The sequence below is a fragment of the Clavelina lepadiformis genome, chromosome 1 (genome assembly GCF_947623445.1).
Source record: "Clavelina lepadiformis chromosome 1, kaClaLepa1.1, whole genome shotgun sequence".
Lineage (NCBI taxonomy): Eukaryota > Metazoa > Chordata > Ascidiacea > Aplousobranchia > Clavelinidae > Clavelina > Clavelina lepadiformis.
In genome coordinates, this window is record NC_135240.1 from 12,548,587 (window position 1) to 12,570,963 (window position 22,377).

The 22,377-nt window shown below is 33.5% G+C and overlaps 2 protein-coding genes and 1 long non-coding RNA gene across 4 annotated transcripts; 2 read left to right on the forward strand and 1 right to left on the reverse strand.

Annotated features, from left to right (window-relative positions):
* Positions 1-1,803: 1,803 nt before the first annotated feature.
* Positions 1,804-12,833, forward strand: LOC143469620 (transient receptor potential cation channel subfamily V member 6-like). Of its 2 annotated transcripts, none has more exons than XM_076967383.1 (18): positions 1,804-1,950; positions 2,205-2,326; positions 2,969-3,078; positions 6,735-6,913; positions 7,023-7,157; positions 7,305-7,420; positions 7,568-7,692; positions 7,995-8,148; positions 8,340-8,410; positions 8,732-8,873; positions 9,106-9,324; positions 9,435-9,569; positions 9,682-9,860; positions 10,000-10,109; positions 10,248-10,393; positions 10,561-10,695; positions 10,816-10,926; positions 11,390-12,833. In XM_076967383.1, exons 2-17 carry the CDS (start codon positions 2,225-2,227, stop codon positions 10,924-10,926), a joined length of 2,169 nt encoding a protein of 722 aa, XP_076823498.1. In that variant the 5' UTR covers positions 1,804-1,950; positions 2,205-2,224; the 3' UTR covers positions 11,390-12,833. The 2 variants fall into 2 exon arrangements, with proteins under 2 accessions (XP_076823498.1, XP_076823493.1); XM_076967378.1 differs by having other exon boundaries at positions 10,816-10,922; positions 11,390-12,832.
* LOC143469634 (uncharacterized) lies at positions 7,170-8,884 on the reverse strand. Its single transcript, XR_013119166.1, has 3 exons — positions 8,753-8,884; positions 7,865-8,393; positions 7,170-7,679 (listed from the first exon to the last, which is right to left on the reverse strand). It is a non-coding gene; the product is annotated as an uncharacterized LOC143469634 (long non-coding RNA).
* A 3,545-nt stretch (positions 12,834-16,378) lies between the features above and the next one.
* Positions 16,379-20,420, forward strand: LOC143454113 (PHD finger-like domain-containing protein 5A). The gene is made up of 5 exons (XM_076954983.1): positions 16,379-16,466; positions 17,186-17,209; positions 17,318-17,406; positions 19,973-20,050; positions 20,132-20,420. Exons 1-5 carry the CDS (start codon positions 16,415-16,417, stop codon positions 20,219-20,221), a joined length of 333 nt encoding a protein of 110 aa, XP_076811098.1. The 5' UTR covers positions 16,379-16,414; the 3' UTR covers positions 20,222-20,420.
* The last annotated feature ends 1,957 nt before the right edge of the window (positions 20,421-22,377 follow it).

The window sequence follows — 22,377 nt, forward strand, 5'->3', positions numbered from 1 at the left end:
GGTTCGTGATATGGTAAATTTAAGCAATTACTATACTGAAAAACACTCGTGTATTAGACGTATTGCGCGGTATTAGCAGGGATGAAAATCTGCAGTCGGTTTGTTTTAGTATACTGCTGTAAACGATATGATAAAACGCTTGTTGTCAGCCCAAACAGTCCAAAACTGGTTGCTTTTTATTGGAAAACTGTGTTACCCAATTGTCAAGTTACACAAGAAAAATTAATTATATATTTTTTTAATCTGGTTAAAATAAACAAACATTAACTTTAAAATAAATCACATTTTTTGTGTAGAGTGGTTTTAATGTTTTAGTAGATTTGCTTGGATTGTCTACCACTTATATCAAATTATCAAAATATGTGATGTTTCTGTATACGTTGTCTATGATCCTTGTGTTATGTGATGTCGTTGCTATGGAAGTGTGTTTGTTTACGGTGAATTCCCACATATAGACAAGCAAGTCTTGAGTTTATTTAACTTAACTTAACTTTTAGTAATGACCGGAGGTCCGGATCTGCTGTAGGTGACAGTAGATATAAACAAAAACGCGTTTTAACTGAGCTTTCCAAGGTTTTGTACAAATAACATAGAAACACAAAATCAGTGATTGTAGAAAATTGAAAAACGATCCCTTAACGCTCGATAGGCTATTAAGCTAGTCTCCGTATCGAAACAAAGCAATGTGCTGTGCATAGCCTAATTAGTATAACCATAATTGTCATAATTAGCCCTTATTACTACGGAGTTCTTGTGCAGATTTGATGATGTTATAATGTTACTAGTCTTTTTTTCGTGTGTTTAACAGCGAACGCTGTACTCTATTTTGGCCGGCCTAGTATGCGCCACACATTATTAGTTCCGATTAATGTCATTCGTCACCACAGCGCTCAATGCGTCAGTTCTCAATGTTAGTCTAGTATTTTATAGTTTACAGAGCGAATTTCTATACTGTACTCTGAAAGCAATAGCTGTTTCGTTGCGAATCAATATTATAATTATATTCAAAAACATCAGACAGTTTATTCTTTCAGTGTTTGACAAACACGCATATCAATGGAGTCAGACTAGCAAACAATCGATCAAGCAATAAATAATTACAACTAAAACATTTATTGTAAGAACACTGTTGGCAAACTGGTGCTGCTGTTAAGTCACTGTTATGTGAGTGTACATAATAATTATGCACATTATGTAGCACACTGGTTGACTTGAGCAAGTCTGTCTTTGAAAACTACGCTATCTGGTGCACTGTCTGTCCGACTGCTGTTTGCTGAAAATGGAATGATAAATGGCAATTAGGCTAGTCTGTGAATAAAAATGTATGCTAATTTTTAACTTAAAATGTCATTGTAATTTTTTCGAAGTGTAAATTAATCTAAAACTAATCCCCTCTGACAAATTATGACATACTTTTTTCCAAACCCTATTTGAACTTAAAACTGATTCTCAAAACTCAAAACCTCACCTTTCATAAATAAATTTCAACAAAAACTAAACAGTTAAACAGGGACATTATTAAAACCCAAAACCTCTAATATACTGGCCCAATCGCTAACCACTACGCCACTGGATTTCTGTTTTATGCTCAAAGCGATAGTGATAAACTTATCTGCGGAAATCTGCCAGTCATGATTATTGTGATTTTGCAACTTTAGTAAACAGACGCCAGTAACATATTGACTTCGGTAGCTAAAACCTAGTTCTGAGCAATTTTTTAAATGAAGTTATAGAACTGAACTGAGACAATTGGTTGCAATCTGTAAGGTAATTAATATTTCTATTCAATTTTTATATCTCACAGGTCACATAGATATTTGTTCTTAGCTTAACCATTAGTTACTAGTTTAAATTAGATAGAGAAAATTGGCTGCAACTAACAAGCCTGTAACCTACAACATACCTATGAAAAATTGAAAATTCCGTCGTGTTTCTATATCTGTTAGTCACGTAAGTATCGTTTAAGTTGCACTCTACCGGTAGTGTAAACTAGTTTGATAAAACTATTTCTAATTTGAGACAGTTGGCCATACATCTTAAAACATTTCTTAAGTCAAGAGATGTAGCTACCATATGAAATACTTAAATCGTTCTGAGTCTAGTAAGCGAACAGTTCAGGAAAAATATGGACAAGGCAAATTTTTTTTTGGTCAAACATTTCATCGGAAATTATAAACAGTTGTATTTTTGTTTTGAAACTTTAGTTTCAGCTATTTAAATCAAGATGGGAAATATTGTCAAAAGAATAACACCGGCTTCATTGGATTCTATGCAGGCAACAACAAATATGCAAGCTCAATCAGAAGCCAAGAACAAAATATATAACGTATGTATTTAAAGAGTAATAAACAAGAAGTCTAATTTTTATTTAAGTATCGTACATATTTTAGTTTTATAATTCTTACAACAAAAATAAAGACTGTTATAACGCAAAATTTTGGGTAAGCTAATTATGCGGTTTGACATTTATAACAGTCTACGTGTATTTTTAAAATTACTTGTTTTGAAATATTCATAATAGCAATATACTGTAGACTAGATTCAATAAAGAGCCTTATTTAAAAATGTATAGTTTTATTTTGCAATTTTTCAATTTCAACAGCCATTCGCTATATCACACCATTTTAGGCAAATTTTTTGAATCTTTTTGCTAATTATCCATGCTTAACTATGTAAGTTTTTTATTTAAAAATACTATACAAGGATCAGTAAAAGATGAAAATGTGTAAGTTTTCATGTGTTTAGAAGCCCTATGCTATACAACAACTGAATAGGGTCTTAATATTACCGTCCAACATTTTGTAGTTTAAACAATGTTAGTAAATGCAGCTCTCTTGTTGTGAAATAACTTACATAAGTCATAGACTGCTTAGCAACCTATATCGATACAGCTGACAACACCTTTATCAATGTTGTAAACTTAGATGCAGCTATTGACTGAATAAATATTAATGAAAATCATGTGTAGCTTGTTCAGCCACCTGCAAGATACAATTTAGCAGAGAGGGGCATTCTTGTAGATGAAGCAGCACGTGCTTTTCAAACCAGAAATTATGCAAAATTACGTGAAGTTATAAAGTAAGTTTCTACCTTTTGTTTAGTTTTGAAACCTAAGCTTTTTGAACTTTTATGTATATAAAATATTGTCTTAGCTTTTAATATATATTATTATGTATCGGCGCTAAATCAATGAGTTTATTCTACCAGCATGTGGCATGATCATAAACGTTGCATTATCTTATCACAAACTGTGTTGTGTTACAAATGATTTTTTAAAAGCTATGATGATGTTAGTTTGATGTGGTAGTTTTAAGGGATAGAACAAGATAAATGTATTTTTCCATTATCACTGCTCTTATTAGAAAAGCAAGTTGATTGATATAAAGTTGAGTGTTGAAACTTTGAATCATCGCAACTGACCGCTCGCCTTCAGAAATAATGAAATCATTGTTTATCTGCTCCCCGCGTCCTTTTTGTGATTGTTCTTGCAGTACAGAAAGAATGGGATGTGTCAGCTAGCATAGCCCCCTGGAAGTTAAACAATTCATTAATTTAATTTGATGATTCTTCATTATTGCAGAGATAATCCAAAAATTTGATTAAAATCCATTCTAGATTTAAGAATGCAGCCGACCAGACAATTAATACTGCAATCGCGCCGGCATATTTAGGGGATGGGTCACTGTGCCATGGGTAGGGATGTACAATACAGAATAACAAACTATTAAAAAATAGTTTATTATGGATCCAGAATTTCGAATCCTATTCAAAAGTAACATAAAAGTTTAAAAAATAAGCACCCGCAAGTGCTCTTACTTTGCCTTGGCAATAGGTTCACAGAATTACTATGGTTCAGGCAACTTGACAATTGTCGGATTGCAGAGTCGTAATGACTCAAGTCACTTTTTTCAAAGACTCAACTTTACTCGAGTCCCTTTCTAAGAAAGTACAAAAATGACTTGACTCGAGTCAGGTCATTTTTTTGATTACATTTTCGTATTAAAGTAAACGAATCTCTATTCTTTAGTCAAAATACATTAAAGTGTAACTTAAAATGATTTTATTTGTCTACAAATGCATACTTAGCAGCCAAATGAAACAAATTTTGTAATAATCCTATATGTTTATGGTTGATGGAAAGGGTGTTTTTACTTTTTGTTTGGCTTGGTTTCGAATATTAATCCATATTGGAATGTGAAATAACAATCAAGAGGAACATCTCCTGCACGTGCCAATGAAAACCTTCAATCATAAAATAAAACCTGTTCTTAAGATTCGGAAAAAAAATACAAAAATTGTATTCAAATCTTTTAAGATTCGGTTCTTTAGGATTCGTTATTCTAGAATGTGGATCCCTAGCCATGGCCTCCTCGTGACACAATTGTATAAGTTATAACTTAGACGTTTTTACATCTTCTTTCCTTCTTGTTCATTATTCATTTGTTCATCTTCCTTGCAAGTCCTTATTAACTGTTACCTACAGATGGGCACGTATAAAGATGTATAAAGCTTAACTAAATCTGTATAAAGCAGAGGTGGGCAAATGTATTCAATGGAAGAGCCATTTGCAGAAAATACAAGTACCAGAGAGCCTCAAAATTATTTCAATACAAAAACGGTAAATAATGCATCAGCATTATATGTCATCGTTTTCGTTTTGCAGTGTATTTAAGTAGACTAAACTGAGCTAAACCTTACTGTCTTAGCAATGAAATTGCGTTGACTTGCTGCTAACTAACTCTTCGGATTCAATGTCTTCTGTTACGTCATAAACGAAATGCTGACTAAAATAAAGAAAAGAAAAAGAGTGAAACGTTCATAAACAAGTACTCTTGGTACATTTTACAATTTTTTGGAATTTTACGATTCGACTAGAAGAGCCACAAAAAACATGCCGGAGAGCCGCAGTTTGCCCACCACTGGTATAAAGCTTTACTAAATCATTTATACAGTGTTTCAAAATTGTACGCCACAAATTATAGCAATTGAACAAACAGATATGAGAATACACTTCATTTCAAGCAGTTTTGGAGGTGTAAAAACTCAAAGTTTTTGCACTTTTCCTCTTTTGGGCAGGGCCCCTTAGTGTAATCCTAAATACTTCACTGTGCAAGCATTTGGCATTTTCTTTAAAGTGACAAAAATATGGTAAACATTTTATTTACAGTGTCTATAACAATTGTACCCACTTTGGCTGACATAAACTTAAGATAACTCATATAACTCAAAGTGCTTCAATGGGTGCCTTCAGCTTCAAGTTAACAAGCTCCCACTGTATGACTGTTGTAAATTTTCATATCCTATACATTTTTGTTTATGATCATAGCTGATCATTTGCATTTGCTTGCAAGTTTATAATTCTGTGATAACGAGCAGGGAAGGTTGTGTTTCTTCCCAGTGGGCACAAGCCGTCCCAAGCGTAGCCTACTTCTAACAATTCCAATTCTTAAACCCAACCTGTTTTGTTGAACTTGTCTGCCTGAACAACAAGTACCGTATGTATATAACGAATAAAAACCCTGTATACCACTAAAATAAATGTGAACATGATTTAAAGTAGTATGTTCAAGTGATGACAGCAGAATCACCGCGTGGTAGCACCGTGAATGCCACACCACTTCTCCGCCAGATGAGAGTAGAGCACAACGAACGAACGAAATCATTAAATCTCAACAGTAAAAGAACTCGTTGTTTCTGTCTTTGCGCTGGTGCATCAAACCCAGCCCCGTGTCTGCAAAACGGCGTCTGATGTCTTGAAAAGTATGGTCTTGTGTTTGTCTTGTCATGACAAACCTTTCAGGCAAATGTGTCGGAAATGCTCCTGGAAAAACGGTTTCGTTGCTGTTGCATTCCTCCCGAGAAGAAAACTATTACAATAACGGCCACCACCACCTCTGTTGAAATCTTGGAGAAGTACCATTTGAACAGTGACATCGTTATTTTCGTTGCTCGGGCAAACGTTTACACTCGGATTCGCAGACTTTTTTGCAGTTGATGTCATGTTTACCAAATTTCCTGTGGTAATAGGATAGTGGCAATTGTAATAGCATAGTGATGGTGTGGGTTGTAGATGAGAGGGAATTACTCATGTTGTTTGTGGTCGCCTCCAGCATTTGACACCAATGTTTTAGTTGCTTGACATCATCTTGAAGCACCTTGACATTTTCATCTTGTCATTGTAATTGCTGCAATTCTGCTTCTTTCTTCTGATTACACTGTGCAAATGTTCTAGCTTTGCGTTGAAGTAGTACAATTTTTCTCGTAAGATATCTGCGCTCACGTAGCTGTGATAAGTGGGCGACATCTTCGAGAGAAAGTTTGTTGCAGAAACCGTTGTTCACTGGGCGTTACGGGGTCACCCATGCGGCGCTCAGAAGTTTATAACTTTGTGATAACGAGAAGGAACGGTGCGTTTCATCCCAGTGAGCACAAGCTGTCCGAGTGTAGCCTACTTCTAACAATTCCAACTCTAAAACCCTACTTGTTTATGTTATGAACCCAACAGAATTTTTGCTATGAACATTAATTGCTCTATTATGAGCACCTATTTTATGCTGGAAAGTTGACAAAGCGTCTGGCGTCTAACTTTTCCCTATATATGAACGAATAGCATTTGTTAAATGCCCCAATGTGCGGATGGAAGAAAAGATCCCAGGAAACTCAGGGAAGCCAGAACATTTAGGTAGACCGCTGCCACTATGATAGTTTGCTGTGATAAATGTTGTAATGTTCAGAGAGAACTTCAAGGAATACTTATATGATGATACGGGAGAGTGCAGAGATATTTCAATCAAACTGCTAATTGAAGGAAGAAATACTGAAAGAAAGCAACAGGTTCTTCAGAAAAATGAAAAAAAATCTATTTTTCAAAGTCAGCTATCGATTCCTGATGAATACAGTTACACTGGAAAAGGTAATAATTTAAAATGCTTTGGTAAATATAATAATAATGTTTGAAAATACAGTTTGGTAACTGGTCATTGTTTATAAGTAACACTATTTATAATGTTTTTCCATTTCAGGCACTCGAAAATGTTGCTGGGATGTAGACAAAAGAGGTGCATTAGGTGAAACTGCTTTGCATGTATGTTTTCTCAACAACACAATTGTTCACAACCTTCTAGCCAAACAAATAATAAATGTGTTTCCAAACATGTGTAAGTATTTTCAGCAGAGGTATATAGGTACAAGTATTTAAATAATATTTGATATTTACAGCAAAGACATATTCATAAAATTTTTATTACGGTATGATACTTAAGAGTTGATGCCAACTTTGAAAACTGTAACAAAATGTTAAACAGTGCACGATATATATCTTGGTGATGAATACTATGGAGAAAATTGTCTACATATGGCTATTGCAAATGAAGACATTGAGATGGTGAATTTTATCATGAGAGTATCAAAGCAGCACAAGGTGAACAATTAACGTATATATGTCTACAACATCATATTTAATTTTTATTCAGCATTAAAACGTAACATTCATTTAGCATTGATTAATACAGTAGTAGGGTGTGCATTGTTACAAAAGATTTCAATAAATTGAAAGTCTTTCTGGCAGATTGAATTGAATATCCAAGAGCGCTGTTGTGGCAAATTCTTTTGTCCGTATGATCAAAAGCAAACAAGACGGGACATGCCTGATTCAGAAATTGTTGATGTTGCTTCTACTACTGATTATAAAGGGTAAAAAAGGCTTCGTAACATAGACAGAATTTTAAACTTAACTATCTAATTTTACTTTATCGTAAAAATGTAAGTCTTGTAAATATTTAATACAATATTTTAAGCCTTTCAACTGACTAAATAACTGATAAAAAGCACAATAAATGATTAAAAAGGTAAGAATATTGGATACATATTGACTGATCTTCCATTATTGCTTGTTCATCAATTTGGTAGTTCGTTTATCATTTTCCGAGTTGTTCATCATTGAAATCTCAGCTCTTGTTGCCCATCTTTTAAATTTTATTATGTTTTGTTATCAGCTTGGTGTATTGGGGAGAGTATCCACTTAGTTTTGCAGCTTGTTCCAATCAAAAAGATGTCGTTCGCTTGTTGCTTAAAAAAGGAGCTGATTTGTTTGCAAAAGACAACAACGGAAATAATGTTCTTCATATGATGGTTATACATAACAACAAGGTAGCTCGGTGATTTGGAAAACACAAATTTAATTTAATTGTTATCTGGGTCATTATGTTTAAAGATCACTGTCCTTTTTTATTGCAGTGAAATGTATGCTGTTTCATTTGTCAGTGACTTATTGATTTTTTTACATATTAAGTAATGAATTTGTTTTATTAGGGTTCTGTGTAATTAGTTTATTTTGTTAGGAAATGTTTGACTTCTGCTACCAAAACGCTCAACCAGATATGCAGGATGACTTCCTAGAAAAAAGGAACAAGTAATTATATGCTACAACTCTTTAATAATGTACCGTGATTAAATGAAAATTATTAATAGATTTAGTATATAGTTGATGGTGGCTGAATCGTGAACCCAGTGTATAATAAATTTAAAACAGCAAAGCCATTGATAGCACTCTAAGATTAATTTGAATTTCTTAGTACACCTGATGAAATAGGCTGATGCTTGCACCCTAGAGTGCTATCAAATATTCTGCATTTATATTTTATTATTATATATTCTGATATATTTATATATATATTATATAATTATTTCTTATATAGTATGTATGTATAGTGGAAATTAATATTTTCTTTAGGCAAGGCTTAACACCACTTACCCTAGCTGCAAAACTTGCAAACAAAGCAATGTTGGATCACATTCTTGAATTAAAGCGTGACATTGCTTGGGTGTTCGGGGATGTAACTTGTGCTCATTACCCTTTGTCAGATATTGACACGGTACTGTCGCTTATACCAAAGATAACTGGCATTGTTATGCACGAACCACTAAAGAACATAAATTAATTCTGGATACCTTATTCTTAATTGTGGATAGTAAATAAGCATGCTACTTGTATGTAATGTGACAAACAATTTGTAAAAAACATTCAACAAACACTATTCTTATAGTACTCAATACTGCAGTCAGTTTGAGTAAGATTAACTCCTTATATGGTATTTTAATTCTTAGATAAATCCTAATGATGGTAGTATCAACAACCAAAGTGCTTTAAGTATTATACTGAGTGAGAAGTCGGTGGAACACCTTTCTATGTTGGACGGTTTGCTTTATCAGCTTTTACATGAAAAATGGAAACAATATGCTAAAGTTAGGTTCTATCAAAGGGGAGCATTGTTTCTCTTGTATCTTGGATTCTTTATTACGGCAATATATCTGCAACCTCTTCCGGTACTTATATTGAACTTAAGAAAAACTTCAATACTATTATGAAATTGTTTACTAATGCAATGATTCTTTCATAACAATATCCTATTGCCTTATGATGCTCCTTACCTCAGCCTCAGGTGTCAGATTCCTGTTACCTGCAGAACGCATCTGATGGAGCCCAGATTACTCGACTTGTCTTTGAAACTATTGTAGTTGCAGGAGCTACAGCATATTTAGTCTTGGCTGCACTTGAAGTTTACAATGAGGTGTTGGACTTTTATACATTTTGCCGTGTATTTATTTTATTTGTTTTGCATTTGTGATGTATTAGTTCCTTCTGTCATAATGTAATTTTATTGCGCTTTCAATATTCTTTAGGGTTTTAGAACATTTTTGCATACAATCTACAATGCACCAATGAAAGGAAGCTTTCTCATTTCTTGTGTTTTTGTTCTGTCAGTCATTCCATGCCGATACACTTGTTCTCTTGCAGCAGAAAATGTTTTATTAACCATAGCTATTTGTACCTGTGTCCCATATTTGCTTTTCTTTTGCAGGTAAGTGCATGCAACTGTTGTGGTTTCTTTACATGCAAGTGCAAGTTTTATCATGTGCAATTTTAGGCAATCTACAATTTAACCTTTATACCGTTACATTAAACAATTACAATCTTACCCTTGTCTTTAAATCATTTAGAGGCTTCAAGTTAGTTGGGCCCTTCATTGTTGCTATATATAACATGATTACTGGGGATTTACTGAGATTCTTGATCATATACTTAATCTTTCTAATGGGATTTTCTCAAGGTAATATCATACAAATGTAATACATTTAAAATTTCCTGATTGCTATTTTACTTTTGATTTAAAATTTTAAGCCAAACATGTTTTTGGAACAACCAAATAATTCAAAGCAAAATATTTTATTTCTCTTTCTTTCCATAGCTATGTATGTGATATTCAGAGGATCTGGTCATGAACTTTTTTCTCACCCATTTCAATCTGTGATGGGAATGTTTGTTATCACATTAGGAGAGTTTGGTGATTTATATATTGAATTTGATCAAGCAAGACATCCCTTAGCCGCGAAGGTGCTTTCATTTTGAGCTCAATTTTATACTGTAGTATCCAAGTTTGGTTTTCCTCTTTGGCTGTAGAGTTTTTTCAAATTTTTATGGCTCAGTTTGTTATCTAAAAGTTTTTTTTGGGGGGCTTGTTGAAATCACATGATGGTAAATTCTCAATATGTGTTTTTCAGATGTTGTTTTTTGTCTTCATGATACTTGTTACTGTTCTCCTCATCAATGTCCTGATTGCAATGATGGGAAATACATTCAACAAAATTGCAGAGACTCGGTGGGAATGGCAGCGACAATGGGCAAAAATTGTGTTGGTTGGTATAATTTAATTACCGTACCAACCAAGGATGGCACACAAGCTTCCTTTAATTATATTGAAAGGTTAATTGCAAGAAAACTTAACACATAAATAAAATTTTCACTGTCACTGCCAGGTAATGGAGCAATCAGTTACACCATACCACCGCAAGCGAAAACAAAGAAGGTATTCCCAGCCTGTCCATAATAAGAAAGGAAGGTGGTTTGTCATACGCAATTTTAAGTAAGTATGTAAGCAACCATAGAAAATCTCTAAAAAGATAAATCTACAATCAAATTGCATATTTATAACAACATAAACGTAAGTTAAAATGGTTTTAAACTACGCTTAGTTAATGACAACAGTAAAAAAATGGTAGTAACTGGAAATAACATCATAGTTACCGATTGCAAGGTGAAAATGTACAAAAAAATTCTGTTAAATTGCAGTGCGGTCTGCAGGTTAACTTGTGGTCTACTCTAACATACAAGCATATCTTTGTTTTCTCCTCATAACTGTTACAAAGTTTGAAATTCTGCAAGTGTATATAGAGAACTTTATATAAGTTAGAACTTTCTTAAATGTAAATTTGTTGGATATCTTGAGTTGGCTGCACTGCTACTTTTGACATGCACCTGTCTGTTACATATCTTTACCTGTGGTAGTTTGGTAGATGTAACAAAAATTTATAGTCAATACTTTTCACATAGGGAAACTAAGGGTCAAGAGGCGTGAGCTATCAAAGAAACAGCCTGGATGCAATTAAGTTTTTTTTGCACTTATGGTTCATTTATTTCGTTTAAACTTTTACCATGCCTTCTTTTTTAATTTTTGCTCTCTAAGTTTAACACTGTTGTTATTTCATGCACATTTTTCAATGTAGAAGTTTCTTATATTAGCTATGTAGTACCTATAAAATTTGTTTATTTTATTATTTTTATCATTTGATGAAATTCTTGAGTTTCAACGTGCTATTCCGAAATCACTTTTTCATTTTAAATAGTAGGCCTATATTGTGCTCAGGTTGTAAATGTTTATATTTTTATGTAAATGTATGCCCAAAAAGGTGGTTGAATATAGTTTTTTTTATTGATTTCATAATTAGTTTAAAAATACTTTATCTGCATTTTGTACCTTCTAGGCCAGGGGCGGGCAACTTACCCAGTCGTCCGGCCTGATTTGGGAAAATGAAGTACTTGGCGGGGCGGATTTCTGAATTGATACATTAATCGCGTATTTATCCACCTTTACAAGGAATAAATCGTATTTAATATAAACTTTAAGTTTACATTAAAAGAAACACAAAGAAAACAATGAACTAAAGAATAACTAACAGTCACTATTATTTGACATAGTAAGCAAGTAGTGGGGGTTTGCGGCAGATTATCCTGTAAGACCGGAAACTGTCTGCGGGCCGCTCAAAATCCCGTCGCGGGCCGTATGTTGCCCGCCCCTGTTCTAGCCCGTAGCTACATTGAGGCAAATGAGGGATTTGCCTACGTAGATTTTCTGGAATTTTGTCATAAAAAACATTTAGTGCTTAATTACATTTAACAACATACTTAAACTGGGAACATACTTGACATATTTGCCTCTTTAAAGATTTTATCCTGGTTACGGCCTTTACCTTTGCAGTTTTTTTTAGCTTATTATGTAAGCTATTGCTTTCATCAAAATCTTTAGTTATATTTTCGTATTGCACTTCTTTAACCAAAAGAGAAAGATCGCTCAATATTGTATGGATATTATAAATACTTATATAAATATTGCATAACTACACTGGCGTATATTCCTATTTTAAATAAAAGATTAATATTTTATGAATCCCGAAATTATACAATTGTTTTGTGGTGCCATTTTAATGCAAGTCTATGTCCATTGCATCTTAAAAGTTCTTTCAAAGTATGTAATGTTATATACTTTTCACTTTGAATTCGAAAGTATTAAGGAAGCATCAATGACCTAAAACTAAGATCTCTATGATTTTGTTGGACGTCCTTTACTATATGTACGTATCTTTACTTAATTAACCTGTTGAATTATTTGACTCTATTGTTGCGTGCGGTTAGAATACTCTAACCTTTTCTCGGCCGAAAGGTTTTAATATTATAACAATTTGGAAAAGTTTAAAATATTTTGGCAGTGATTTTGGCTAGAGTAAAGTTTGGAAAAAGTCTTACTTCTGTGGATGTGGAGCAAAATTAGACAGTTCATCAGATCTACTGATTAAACTAAACATTTGTCAATTTATCTGGCACATTAAAGCAGCCGTAATACGCTGCTGTTCATGTGAAAAATTTTAACAAATCACAATAAAAATGTAAAACTTACTTATTACCACACAATACCATAAGTTTGAAAGATGAAACAGCTTTCAAAACCAAACTGAATAATTGTGTTGCGTTAGTGATGGATGTGCCAAAATATTCAATCAGTGTCAAAATCTTGTTATTCGTAATACCTGCAAATCACCTTGAAATAAATTTCGACAATAATAATTAACATACACTGTTTGACATTCTTCAGGTATTTTAGAATACTCAAATTAAATCTATAATTTCGAATCCTACTCTTGAACAATTTTGAAAATATGATCCTAAAGCCACATTTCTGTATTTAGTTAATATAGAGCAGTTATATCCAAGCATGTATTATAAAGGCATTGCTTGAACCATGTTTGAAGACCAACAAACTCGGTGACGTCACATCGTTCGTTTCCCGCACATTTTTTGAAAACGGGTTTCCCAACAACTCGTTAACAAAAAAAGATAAAGAAATCGAAAACAGAAAAAATAGCAAAGAAGGAATTGTGCTATAAGATGGTAGGTCAGCATGTCTATCAAATCCACAAAATAGGTATAAAGTTTAACGGTTTTAAAACCAAAATAACTACACTATTGGAAAATGTAGAAAAGATGTTCTCTGACATTAAAAACACGGATTTTAACAGCTGAAAGAAATATATGAAACTTGGTTTGATTTAAGTGACAATGAATATCTTAAGTGCCCAACAAATAGATACTTGCATGTTGTACGTTTTAAACCCTTGGACTTAGCCACTTTTTTCTATTCGCTAATTGTTCGTGAGCTTTTATTTAATTGTGCAACGGTTGGCATCTTAACTTTCCGCACAGTTAATGACGAAAAATAAGCAAGACAAATAGATAAATAAGAAATCATGAAAACGAGCCATAATTAAGTAACATGTATTTTTGAAAACATATTTGTTAAAATTTCGAAATTATCACGTGAAAAGTACCGAGTACCGGGACCGACTGAAATTTCTTGAAAAAAGTATTTCGGTACAGAGATTCGGTACTGAAAAAGTACCGCGGTACAGTAATTCGGTACTATAGTACCGCGGTTTGCCCACCTATGCTTTTTCATAGCTTGTTCACAAATTTTTGCGTTTTATTAATTCCCATTTCGCGCCATATTCTATAGTGGCAGCAACGATATAAAGAACATGATGGGAAACTACCTACAGGACTAGCAACCAACAAGGTAATTGTGCGCTACCAAGTAACTGGATATTCGCATAGAATGGCGCACGCATCAAAAATCATAGAAATCATGTATTATGTCAAGAACAGTACCGATACCGTCGGTAACGTTACCGGTACCTGGAAAAGCATGTACAGTACCGACAGCAACGGTATTCGTTAATGTCTCAAAAAAGTAGCTTGGTACTCTGTACCCGTAGGCTACTCATTCTATAACAGATCCGTTGACACTAGGTCAAAACATAAGCCTAGGCTAGCTATTCAGCCTAAACCTCGTTCATTGGCAATTGCGAGTTACAGTAGACTAGCGTACAACTTTTTTAGACATTTAGGTCTACAGGTAAAAAAACAGCAAGAGCTAAAAGTTGGCATTAGGGTTTAATTACACTAAACTTCAGAAAACATACCTCTTAAAACCTTGAAGTAATCACTTAAGCCTTTAATTAAACGCTTAACCGACTGACCATCGCATGCCGACTGGAAAGTACGGCAGTTTTCGACCAGAAATTGTGCGTGCAATACCACGAATTTTGACGTGCTATTGTGCACTGAAGCCTCAATTCTTCGTTTATTTATTGTCGTAAAGATAATTTAATTTAGGTGTGGACGTTGACGTTCCTCGTGCATACAGGTGACACGCTTTACATTATAGTAAATGCGGGAATTTCCACTCTTGAGGCCCAAAACAATCTTTGTCTGCTTATATCTCAATAAACGTCAGAGCGATTGACTCGAAATCACCATAGTAGAAAGTGTGACACATACACACGTCAGGCCAATTTATTATAAATAAAAAAACAGATTATTTGGACGCCAATTTATGATAAATAAACAAACAATTGAGGCTATCAAGCACACCATCACAGCAAAATTTTTATCTTTTCACTCACGATTTCTTGTCGAAAAATGCCTTAATTTACAGTCAGTGAAACTCATAATATTTTTCTATCGCTTCATGTATTTGTCTTCTAAACTTGCACTGTCTTGAATAAAAGTATTGTTCATTCAAACTTTATATAATTTTGACGCAAAAGCTGTCTTTAGCAACCCAGCAAAGTTAGGTCGTTTTTCTTTGATTGCGTTAGTTTATTACCATGAAATCCTTTAACAAGCGCATCAAATTCAAACAATAGTTATATAAACACAATTTTTTGTCATTGTTGTGCAAACTTTTATTTCTAATATTTTAGACATGGATGTAGTGTTTTCATTCAGTGTTGACTTTTCGGTTTAACAACAGGCTGTGATGTTACATGATCTACTTACGGTGAAATAGTCACTCTCTATAACTGTATAGGTTGCGGAATTAAACATTTTTAGTGTGTTTCAGAACCATTATCCAAGACATCGAGTCAAAATATTTCTAACTCATTGAGTTGGGGCGAGTCAAATCCAAGGTTGAGGATTTGGCTAGATATTGTCATAGTTAATTATTCACGCTTTGAAGTGTCTCGCTTTGTTGGTTTTTCAACTTTGTTTTAAAGCAATCGCTTTGATGAACAAGAGCTTGGCTCAGCGAGAATGCGCTTAAATCACAAGGAGTCTCAGCCACTCGTGTTTGCTATGTTACATGCAGCATTGTCAGTTCACTAAGGACTTTCAGGGAAAGAGACAAACACAGTGAAATACATATCGGCAATTGAAGACTTACACCCCTGTTTGTGCAACATAAACATTTGTGAAATTAAACTAGATGTGATGAATTGTGTGACTTTAGATTTTTATGGGATAAAATGATACATGCGTGTAAGCGGTACCATATAATATGTGATTAACCGCTTTTGTCTGTGATAAAAAAACAGCACAGAAAAACATCATAACTGTTCTTTCTAATAGATTCTTTTATAAATTTTTAACTTACTTAACAAAAATTGCGTAAAAGTCTTAAGAAGATGACTGAAATGTAAACCTTTAGAAAAGCAGCAGCAAATCTAACACATAGCCAGTAGGCTGACTTTTTGAGTGCATCACTCCATATAGTTTTCAAGATAGGCATTCAAAGCAGGAAGTTTAATTTAACAGCATGTAAGTAGATTTGGAAGTGATGAAGAATTAGGGAGGATAAGGTGGTTGCGCTGTTGAGGTTCCACCTTGAATTGGCTAAAGTCAACATATATGTGATTTTGTTAATTTTTTTGTATATACCTTTCAGTGAAATGGTTTTGGCGTTTGTTTTCTTCAACTCATACTGTTATATTTATTTTATTTACAGTTAGATATAAATCGTAAGATATGGCTAAGCACCATCCAGATTTAATCTTTTGTCGGAAACAGCCTGGTGTAGGTAAGTGAAATACACAGATATTATGACTCTTGGTGGTAGATTAAAATGTTCATTTCTGAAGTATGTACCAGGTGATAAAATTCTTACAAAACTAATGTCTCTATAGCAGGGGTGGCCAACCAGTCAGAGACTAAGAGCCTCACTTCTTACTGTGTTAACCGCAAAGAGCCACATCATACACATTGGCACACATGAATATCAACCCGTCTCTTCCTCACTCACTCACATACACACCTTTGTTCAACTACGTTTATTGTAAATGTTACACACCAACATGAAAATGACAGAAATTTACAAGTCATTTATACTGTACAAGCTAAAAAACACAAATACAATATGAACGAAAGAGCTGCATAATACCGGGCAAAGAGCTGCGGGTTGGCCAGGCCTGCTCTATAGAATATAAAACAACTCAGGGGCCAATGGTGCTGCTTTGATAACACTCAAATGACTCAAGATTGTAAACAAAGCATTATTTTTGAACATATATGACATTTATTATATTTATGTAGTTCTATTATTGATTTGATTTGTACCTTTAAACATATTGTGTACATTTACACATATTGATACTTACAAAAAAAATTCAGGCGGAATTTATAGTTTACAATGACATATAAAAGGTTATTGGAAAGGTTTCGTATAGACTTAATATTTTGGTCATTATCATTGAATTATTGAATATTTGTATTTATGTAAATTTTTGTTTATGTTTTTAGCTATTGGACGTCTTTGTGAAAAGTGTAAGTATAGTTGGCTTTTAAGTTGAATAAAACAGTGGTTAGTTTAAACATAAAAATGTCATAATTTGTGGATTAAAAAAAAAAATTAAGTCGGCCAGAATTAAACAGGTGATGGAAAATGTGTCATATGCGATTCATATGTAAGGCCCTGTACCTTGGTGAGGATATGTGATGAATGCAACTATGGATCTTATCAGGTGTTTGTTGTTGTTAAAATAGTTCATAAATTTTGATTAAACATATTGGATAGATTGTAGATAGCAGTTTTGCAATGAAACGCAAGTGTGTTTCAAAAGTACCATTACGAGTATATGTCGCTTTCTAAAAACTCCTGTCCCATCAACTACAAATTGTAGATTAGTGCAGGGGTGCCAAACTTTTTTCACTGATGGCCATGCACAAAAATGTTAACCAGTGGTTGGGCCACACATTATTGGTGAAGATTGGTGCTTTGCATTCTACAATGTTATGAAAATTGTAAAGACCACTGACGGTGTCGGTAAAATCCATTTTTTAACTGAATTGTTAAAAAATAATGAACATTTCCTAAACCTTTAAAAATTCACATCATAATGGTTTATTTCACATGATTTAACCACAAAATGTGGAGCAGCGATGCTGCGTTTTGGATTGACTCACTTTCCACCGTTCATTTTTTTGGTTCTGTTATATTTGGCATTTACAACAGTTCCATGTTAATTCAACTTTGGTCAGCTCAATCTTGGTCAGTTAGCCTTTGACAACTAAGTATCGGTCAGTTCAGCTTTACGGCTGACTTGACTGAGGATGAATGTAAATGACCAGGGAAAAAAAACTCTGGCAACAGTAACAAACATTTTTGAGGAGAAATATAATGAAAATTTAAAACATATAAATGAGGAAAATATTGCCTAGCACCTAGGACCAGATTAGCGAATCAGGCGTTGTCAGCCAACGTATTAAGCAACTGATCCATCAACCAATTTTGCACCAGTACAAAGTACGATTCACTCATTATATAGATTCTCCTTCAAAAAGGAATGGTTGATACACACTGCTTTCATTTAGCACAGAACATGTTGACCTTTGGAGAGTCACGCATTAATTTAAGATTTGCCCAAGGGCTCCCAGGTATGCCTGTGTTATTAATTTGGCGTCTTACATGTGAAGTTGCCTATTCAAATATGCTATCTTCTAACTTCTCCTGCGTACATGACCAAGTGCAAAAATCTGCTTCAGCTCATTTATCAGTGTTCCCCAGATGTTGAAACACATGCCATGTGTAAGGTATAATTATATGCAGAAATTTTTTAATTCATCAAATAGTTGACGGTGGAAGGCTACATTCTTCATTGACTTTTCTGACTGATCTTCCGGAGTTTTGCTAGAAAGCATTTCTAGCTTCTTCATTTGAAGTTAAAAGATATCCTTTTTTCAGAGACACAAACACTCTTCATTCTTAAATTTTAAATGCCAGTTCAAAATGGAACGTCTATCTGGTGTTTGCTTTCTGAGTTATGTACACAATTTGCATTAAACAGTTGTCGTTGGCACAGATTTAGCAATTCTAAGATGCAAAATGATTTCTTTTGTTTTGTGAATGACAAGTACAAGACAGAAATTTCACAAACACTGAAGTTATTAGTAAAGGAGGAAACTTGATCGAAAAAACTGTTTAGAAAGTGACATACATATACTTTTGAAACATCTTGTTGATTTGAGCACAAGCGCAACTTTTTGTTTAGTAGTTTCTATGAAATTTATAGTAATACGTATTGAAAATAAAAATGGCATGCTTTAATGGTAGAAAATACACAACAGTGTCAAGTATACATTAGCGCAATATAGTAGACCTGCATGTAGGCCTAGTGGATAAATTATATCTCTTATATGCAAAATCCATTAGGTATGAAACTTTGTCAGGTCATGCACGCACGCTAAGTCCTTTTGTATTACATACTGCACTACCGAGTTTATTTCAAAATACATTTCAGTCAAAAAAATTGTATTCTAGGGAATTACTGTAAAGGAATGAAAACTCTGGTTGTTACAGACTCACAGTAGAACAGCTTTTACTTTTATTTAGTATATTATGCTGTAAGAATTATTATCTCAGACAGAATATTTCATATATTTTGTATACAATATTTCAGACCTGTTATTTTCAAAGTTGAAACGCATAAAAAAAGGAAACCATCGATATGAGACTGTTAATTCGTTGTATGCAATTATCCATATATATGTATCCTAGGTAATCGTGGTCTACTATAATATCATACCAATGCTGTGATAGTGTGTTTATCTAATTTTAACCCATGTTACAATAATTAAATGCAATAATGTTGTAAATACCAGCTCTTCCTATAGTTAAAGGCAGGGTTGTAACCAAATCATTTTTTTGTAACCAAGTCATGACTTTAACCAACTGTATACTGAAATATATACTTTTCCCTGCAAGGCATATTCAGTTTTTTATTCAGATAAAATTCTGATTAAATGCCATCCAGAAAATCCAAAAATTACTTTGAACCATTATAATCATATTCTATTTGAATAAGAAACTGAAGACGCCTAGTTGAGCAAAATGTATATTTCTTAAACAACAACTGTCTGGTTTTATCCGAAATTTAAACTTTGCTAAATTTACCATGTTGCAATGAACATGGCATTGCAAACAAGATAACTTCCGGATGCGTGAAAGAAAATGCACTACCACTAAATGTTGGAATTTTTAAACTGTCAATTACCTGTAGCTGTTTCACTCATTGTTAATTGCATTTGCAGGGTCGCTGTGTGATTTGTGGTGGACCAGGTGTTTCAGATGCATATTATTGCAAGGAATGTACTGTTCAAGAGAAAGATGTTAGTATTGCCCCAAACAGTTTTTAGATTGAAAGTTAGCATTGCTCAATGCTCATTGATAAAACGCTTGTTTACTTGTAGCGTGATGGATGCCCCAAGATTGTTAATCTTGGCAGTGCTAAAACGGATCTCTTCTATGAAAGAAAGAAATATGGTTTTAAGAAAAGATGATACTGAAAATAGTTACCTGAAGTGAAGAAAGCAACCTTGTCAACCTTTCAATGAAGAGAGTGTCTAACGGCAATGAACTATGCTTTTTCTCCATACTTTGTTCTGCTCTGAAGTTCTCTAAAAAGGCTTGACTGGGATTTAAGCCCACACTGTCTATGTGGTTGCATTGATTACCCAAATAAAATGTTGTTGGAAACTATGCTAAACTCTGTTGTGGAATTTAGATAAAATAAAAAAAACTTCTTCAAGTTCTTGTCCTTAATTTGGCATGTTTAGGTTAATCTACATGTTTAGGTTTAGGCCGAATTTCAAACTTCAGAGCACGTATGGAGCCGCATGAAAACACTCAAGTAATTATAACGAAAATTTTAAAGCATGTACCAACGAATAGCAACACTAACAAGAAAAATAACACAAATCACTCAAATTGTGACCAATTTTTGACTTTTTTTGACAATTCAAAAAATAATCGCTCTAATTATTATAAAAAAGATTTTTTGTGGGATTTTCGTGAGTCAATAAGAGCCGCAAGAAGGCGGTTGGAGCCGCGGTTGGGAATCACTGCTCTAGGGCTTAGACCTATAAAAGCAGCCAAAGTTAGTAAAAGTTGAAGTTCTAAGATCTTCACAATACATGTACATTATTTCAAGTTAAAAATAACTTACTGGATGCTAAAATTCTGAACATTAGAGCATTTTTTTTAATTATTCTCGGTCACAGGTTTTACACTAAATTTCTGGACGTATGGCAACTCATTATAATTTAATTTTCCTCCCCATAATTGACATGTTGAATGAAATTTGGAAATACTGCAAATTACGATTTATGGCATTACAGTACAATGTTACCTACCGTAAAAAAGTCATTAAATTTATTGCATTTGAGAGTCCGATCCGATATGTTTTTAATTAAACGAAAAATGGTAATCTTTAATTATACCTTTCTATGTTATTTTGCTTTTGAACGAGATAGTGATATAATTACACAATGTTAAATTAATTTAGAAATTAGTTAGATTAAATTAGTCTAGCAAAGCCATTTCAATATGACATAATAAGCTTTTGTCAATAGGTTGAAGGTTGACCAGAAAAGAAGACCTTTGCTAACCTGGAATAGCAAATAAAGCCATTATAGTAAAAACAATAGGCCCACTCGCAATAAGCAAAATTTGAGTTTTTCTTTATGAAATTGCGTTGTAGCTCTTAATGGGTAAACACCTAACAAGAGATAGCAGCGCAAAAATTTGCGAACGATTTTCATGTTAACTTAATTTGATAGTCTGGGCAACAAAGGTAAAAGGTAAACAAATGACTTATTCCCGCAATTCTTATTTGGGGTTTGAACTATTTCGGTCTTCGGATCAAATGAGCGGCTTCAGTTAACAATAGCCTACAGCAAAATTGTTAAATTCATCACATTTTATTTCTACACTTTCATGTGTGTTCTTTCCAATTATTTATTCAGATTTCCACTACTAAATCTATTAAATATCACCTGAATAAGTTCAAAAAAGCTTAAAAGACTTCAGCCAAGAATAATTAATAAGTTTGCACACTCTTATATATCGCCAGGCAATCAATATACTGTTTGGTGATGATTCCATACCAAGATGATTTCATTTCTATGTTGACCATATTATTTTGATGAAAGTATAATTTAATAGGCATATGGCGTTCCTTGTAGAGTAATTTTTGTTTTTTACAAAGGCTCAATAGTTATGTTCTCAAGGGTGAAAGTTTTTAAACTACAACCAGTAGGCCTACTACCTGGGACACGGGAAAGCTAAATTTTCGAGTACATTGAAAACTAGCTGTGCTGTTTAATTTCGGTATGAAATTTTCGAAACGCGATAAAAAAGAATGAAAACAAGAAAACAGGAAATTAGCTTAAGTAAAAACATCTAAACAAGAAATAAACAATTTTTATTTTTTGTTGGAATTTATTTTGAAAATTCTTGTTTAGTTTATTGCAATTTGTCCACTTTTTATTTGTAGGACTATAGTTCCAATTTGTGAAGCTCCCGTTTTCAATTTCCGTTAGTTTTCAATTTTTATTTTCTTGCTTGGAAAATTCAATTTTAGTTAGTTTCGAGCAAAAGTTTTGCAGCACAACCAGTTTCTTGTTTTCATACAGTAGGTCTATATGCAAAATCGAGG

Coding starts and splice junctions, on each gene's coding strand:
- LOC143469620 (XM_076967378.1), top strand. CDS start 2,225: ATGGGAAATATTGTCAAAAGAATAACACCGGCTTCATTGGATTCTATG. Junction 7,158..7,304: donor AAATGTGTTTCCAAACATGT/GTAAGTATTTTC, acceptor AATGTTAAACAG/TGCACGATATATATCTTGGT. Junction 9,570..9,681: donor CACTTGAAGTTTACAATGAG/GTGTTGGACTTT, acceptor AATATTCTTTAG/GGTTTTAGAACATTTTTGCA.
- LOC143454113 (XM_076954983.1), top strand. CDS start 16,415: ATGGCTAAGCACCATCCAGATTTAATCTTTTGTCGGAAACAGCCTGGT. Junction 16,467..17,185: donor TCGGAAACAGCCTGGTGTAG/GTAAGTGAAATA, acceptor TTATGTTTTTAG/CTATTGGACGTCTTTGTGAA. Junction 17,407..19,972: donor GCAACTATGGATCTTATCAG/GTGTTTGTTGTT, acceptor TTGCATTTGCAG/GGTCGCTGTGTGATTTGTGG.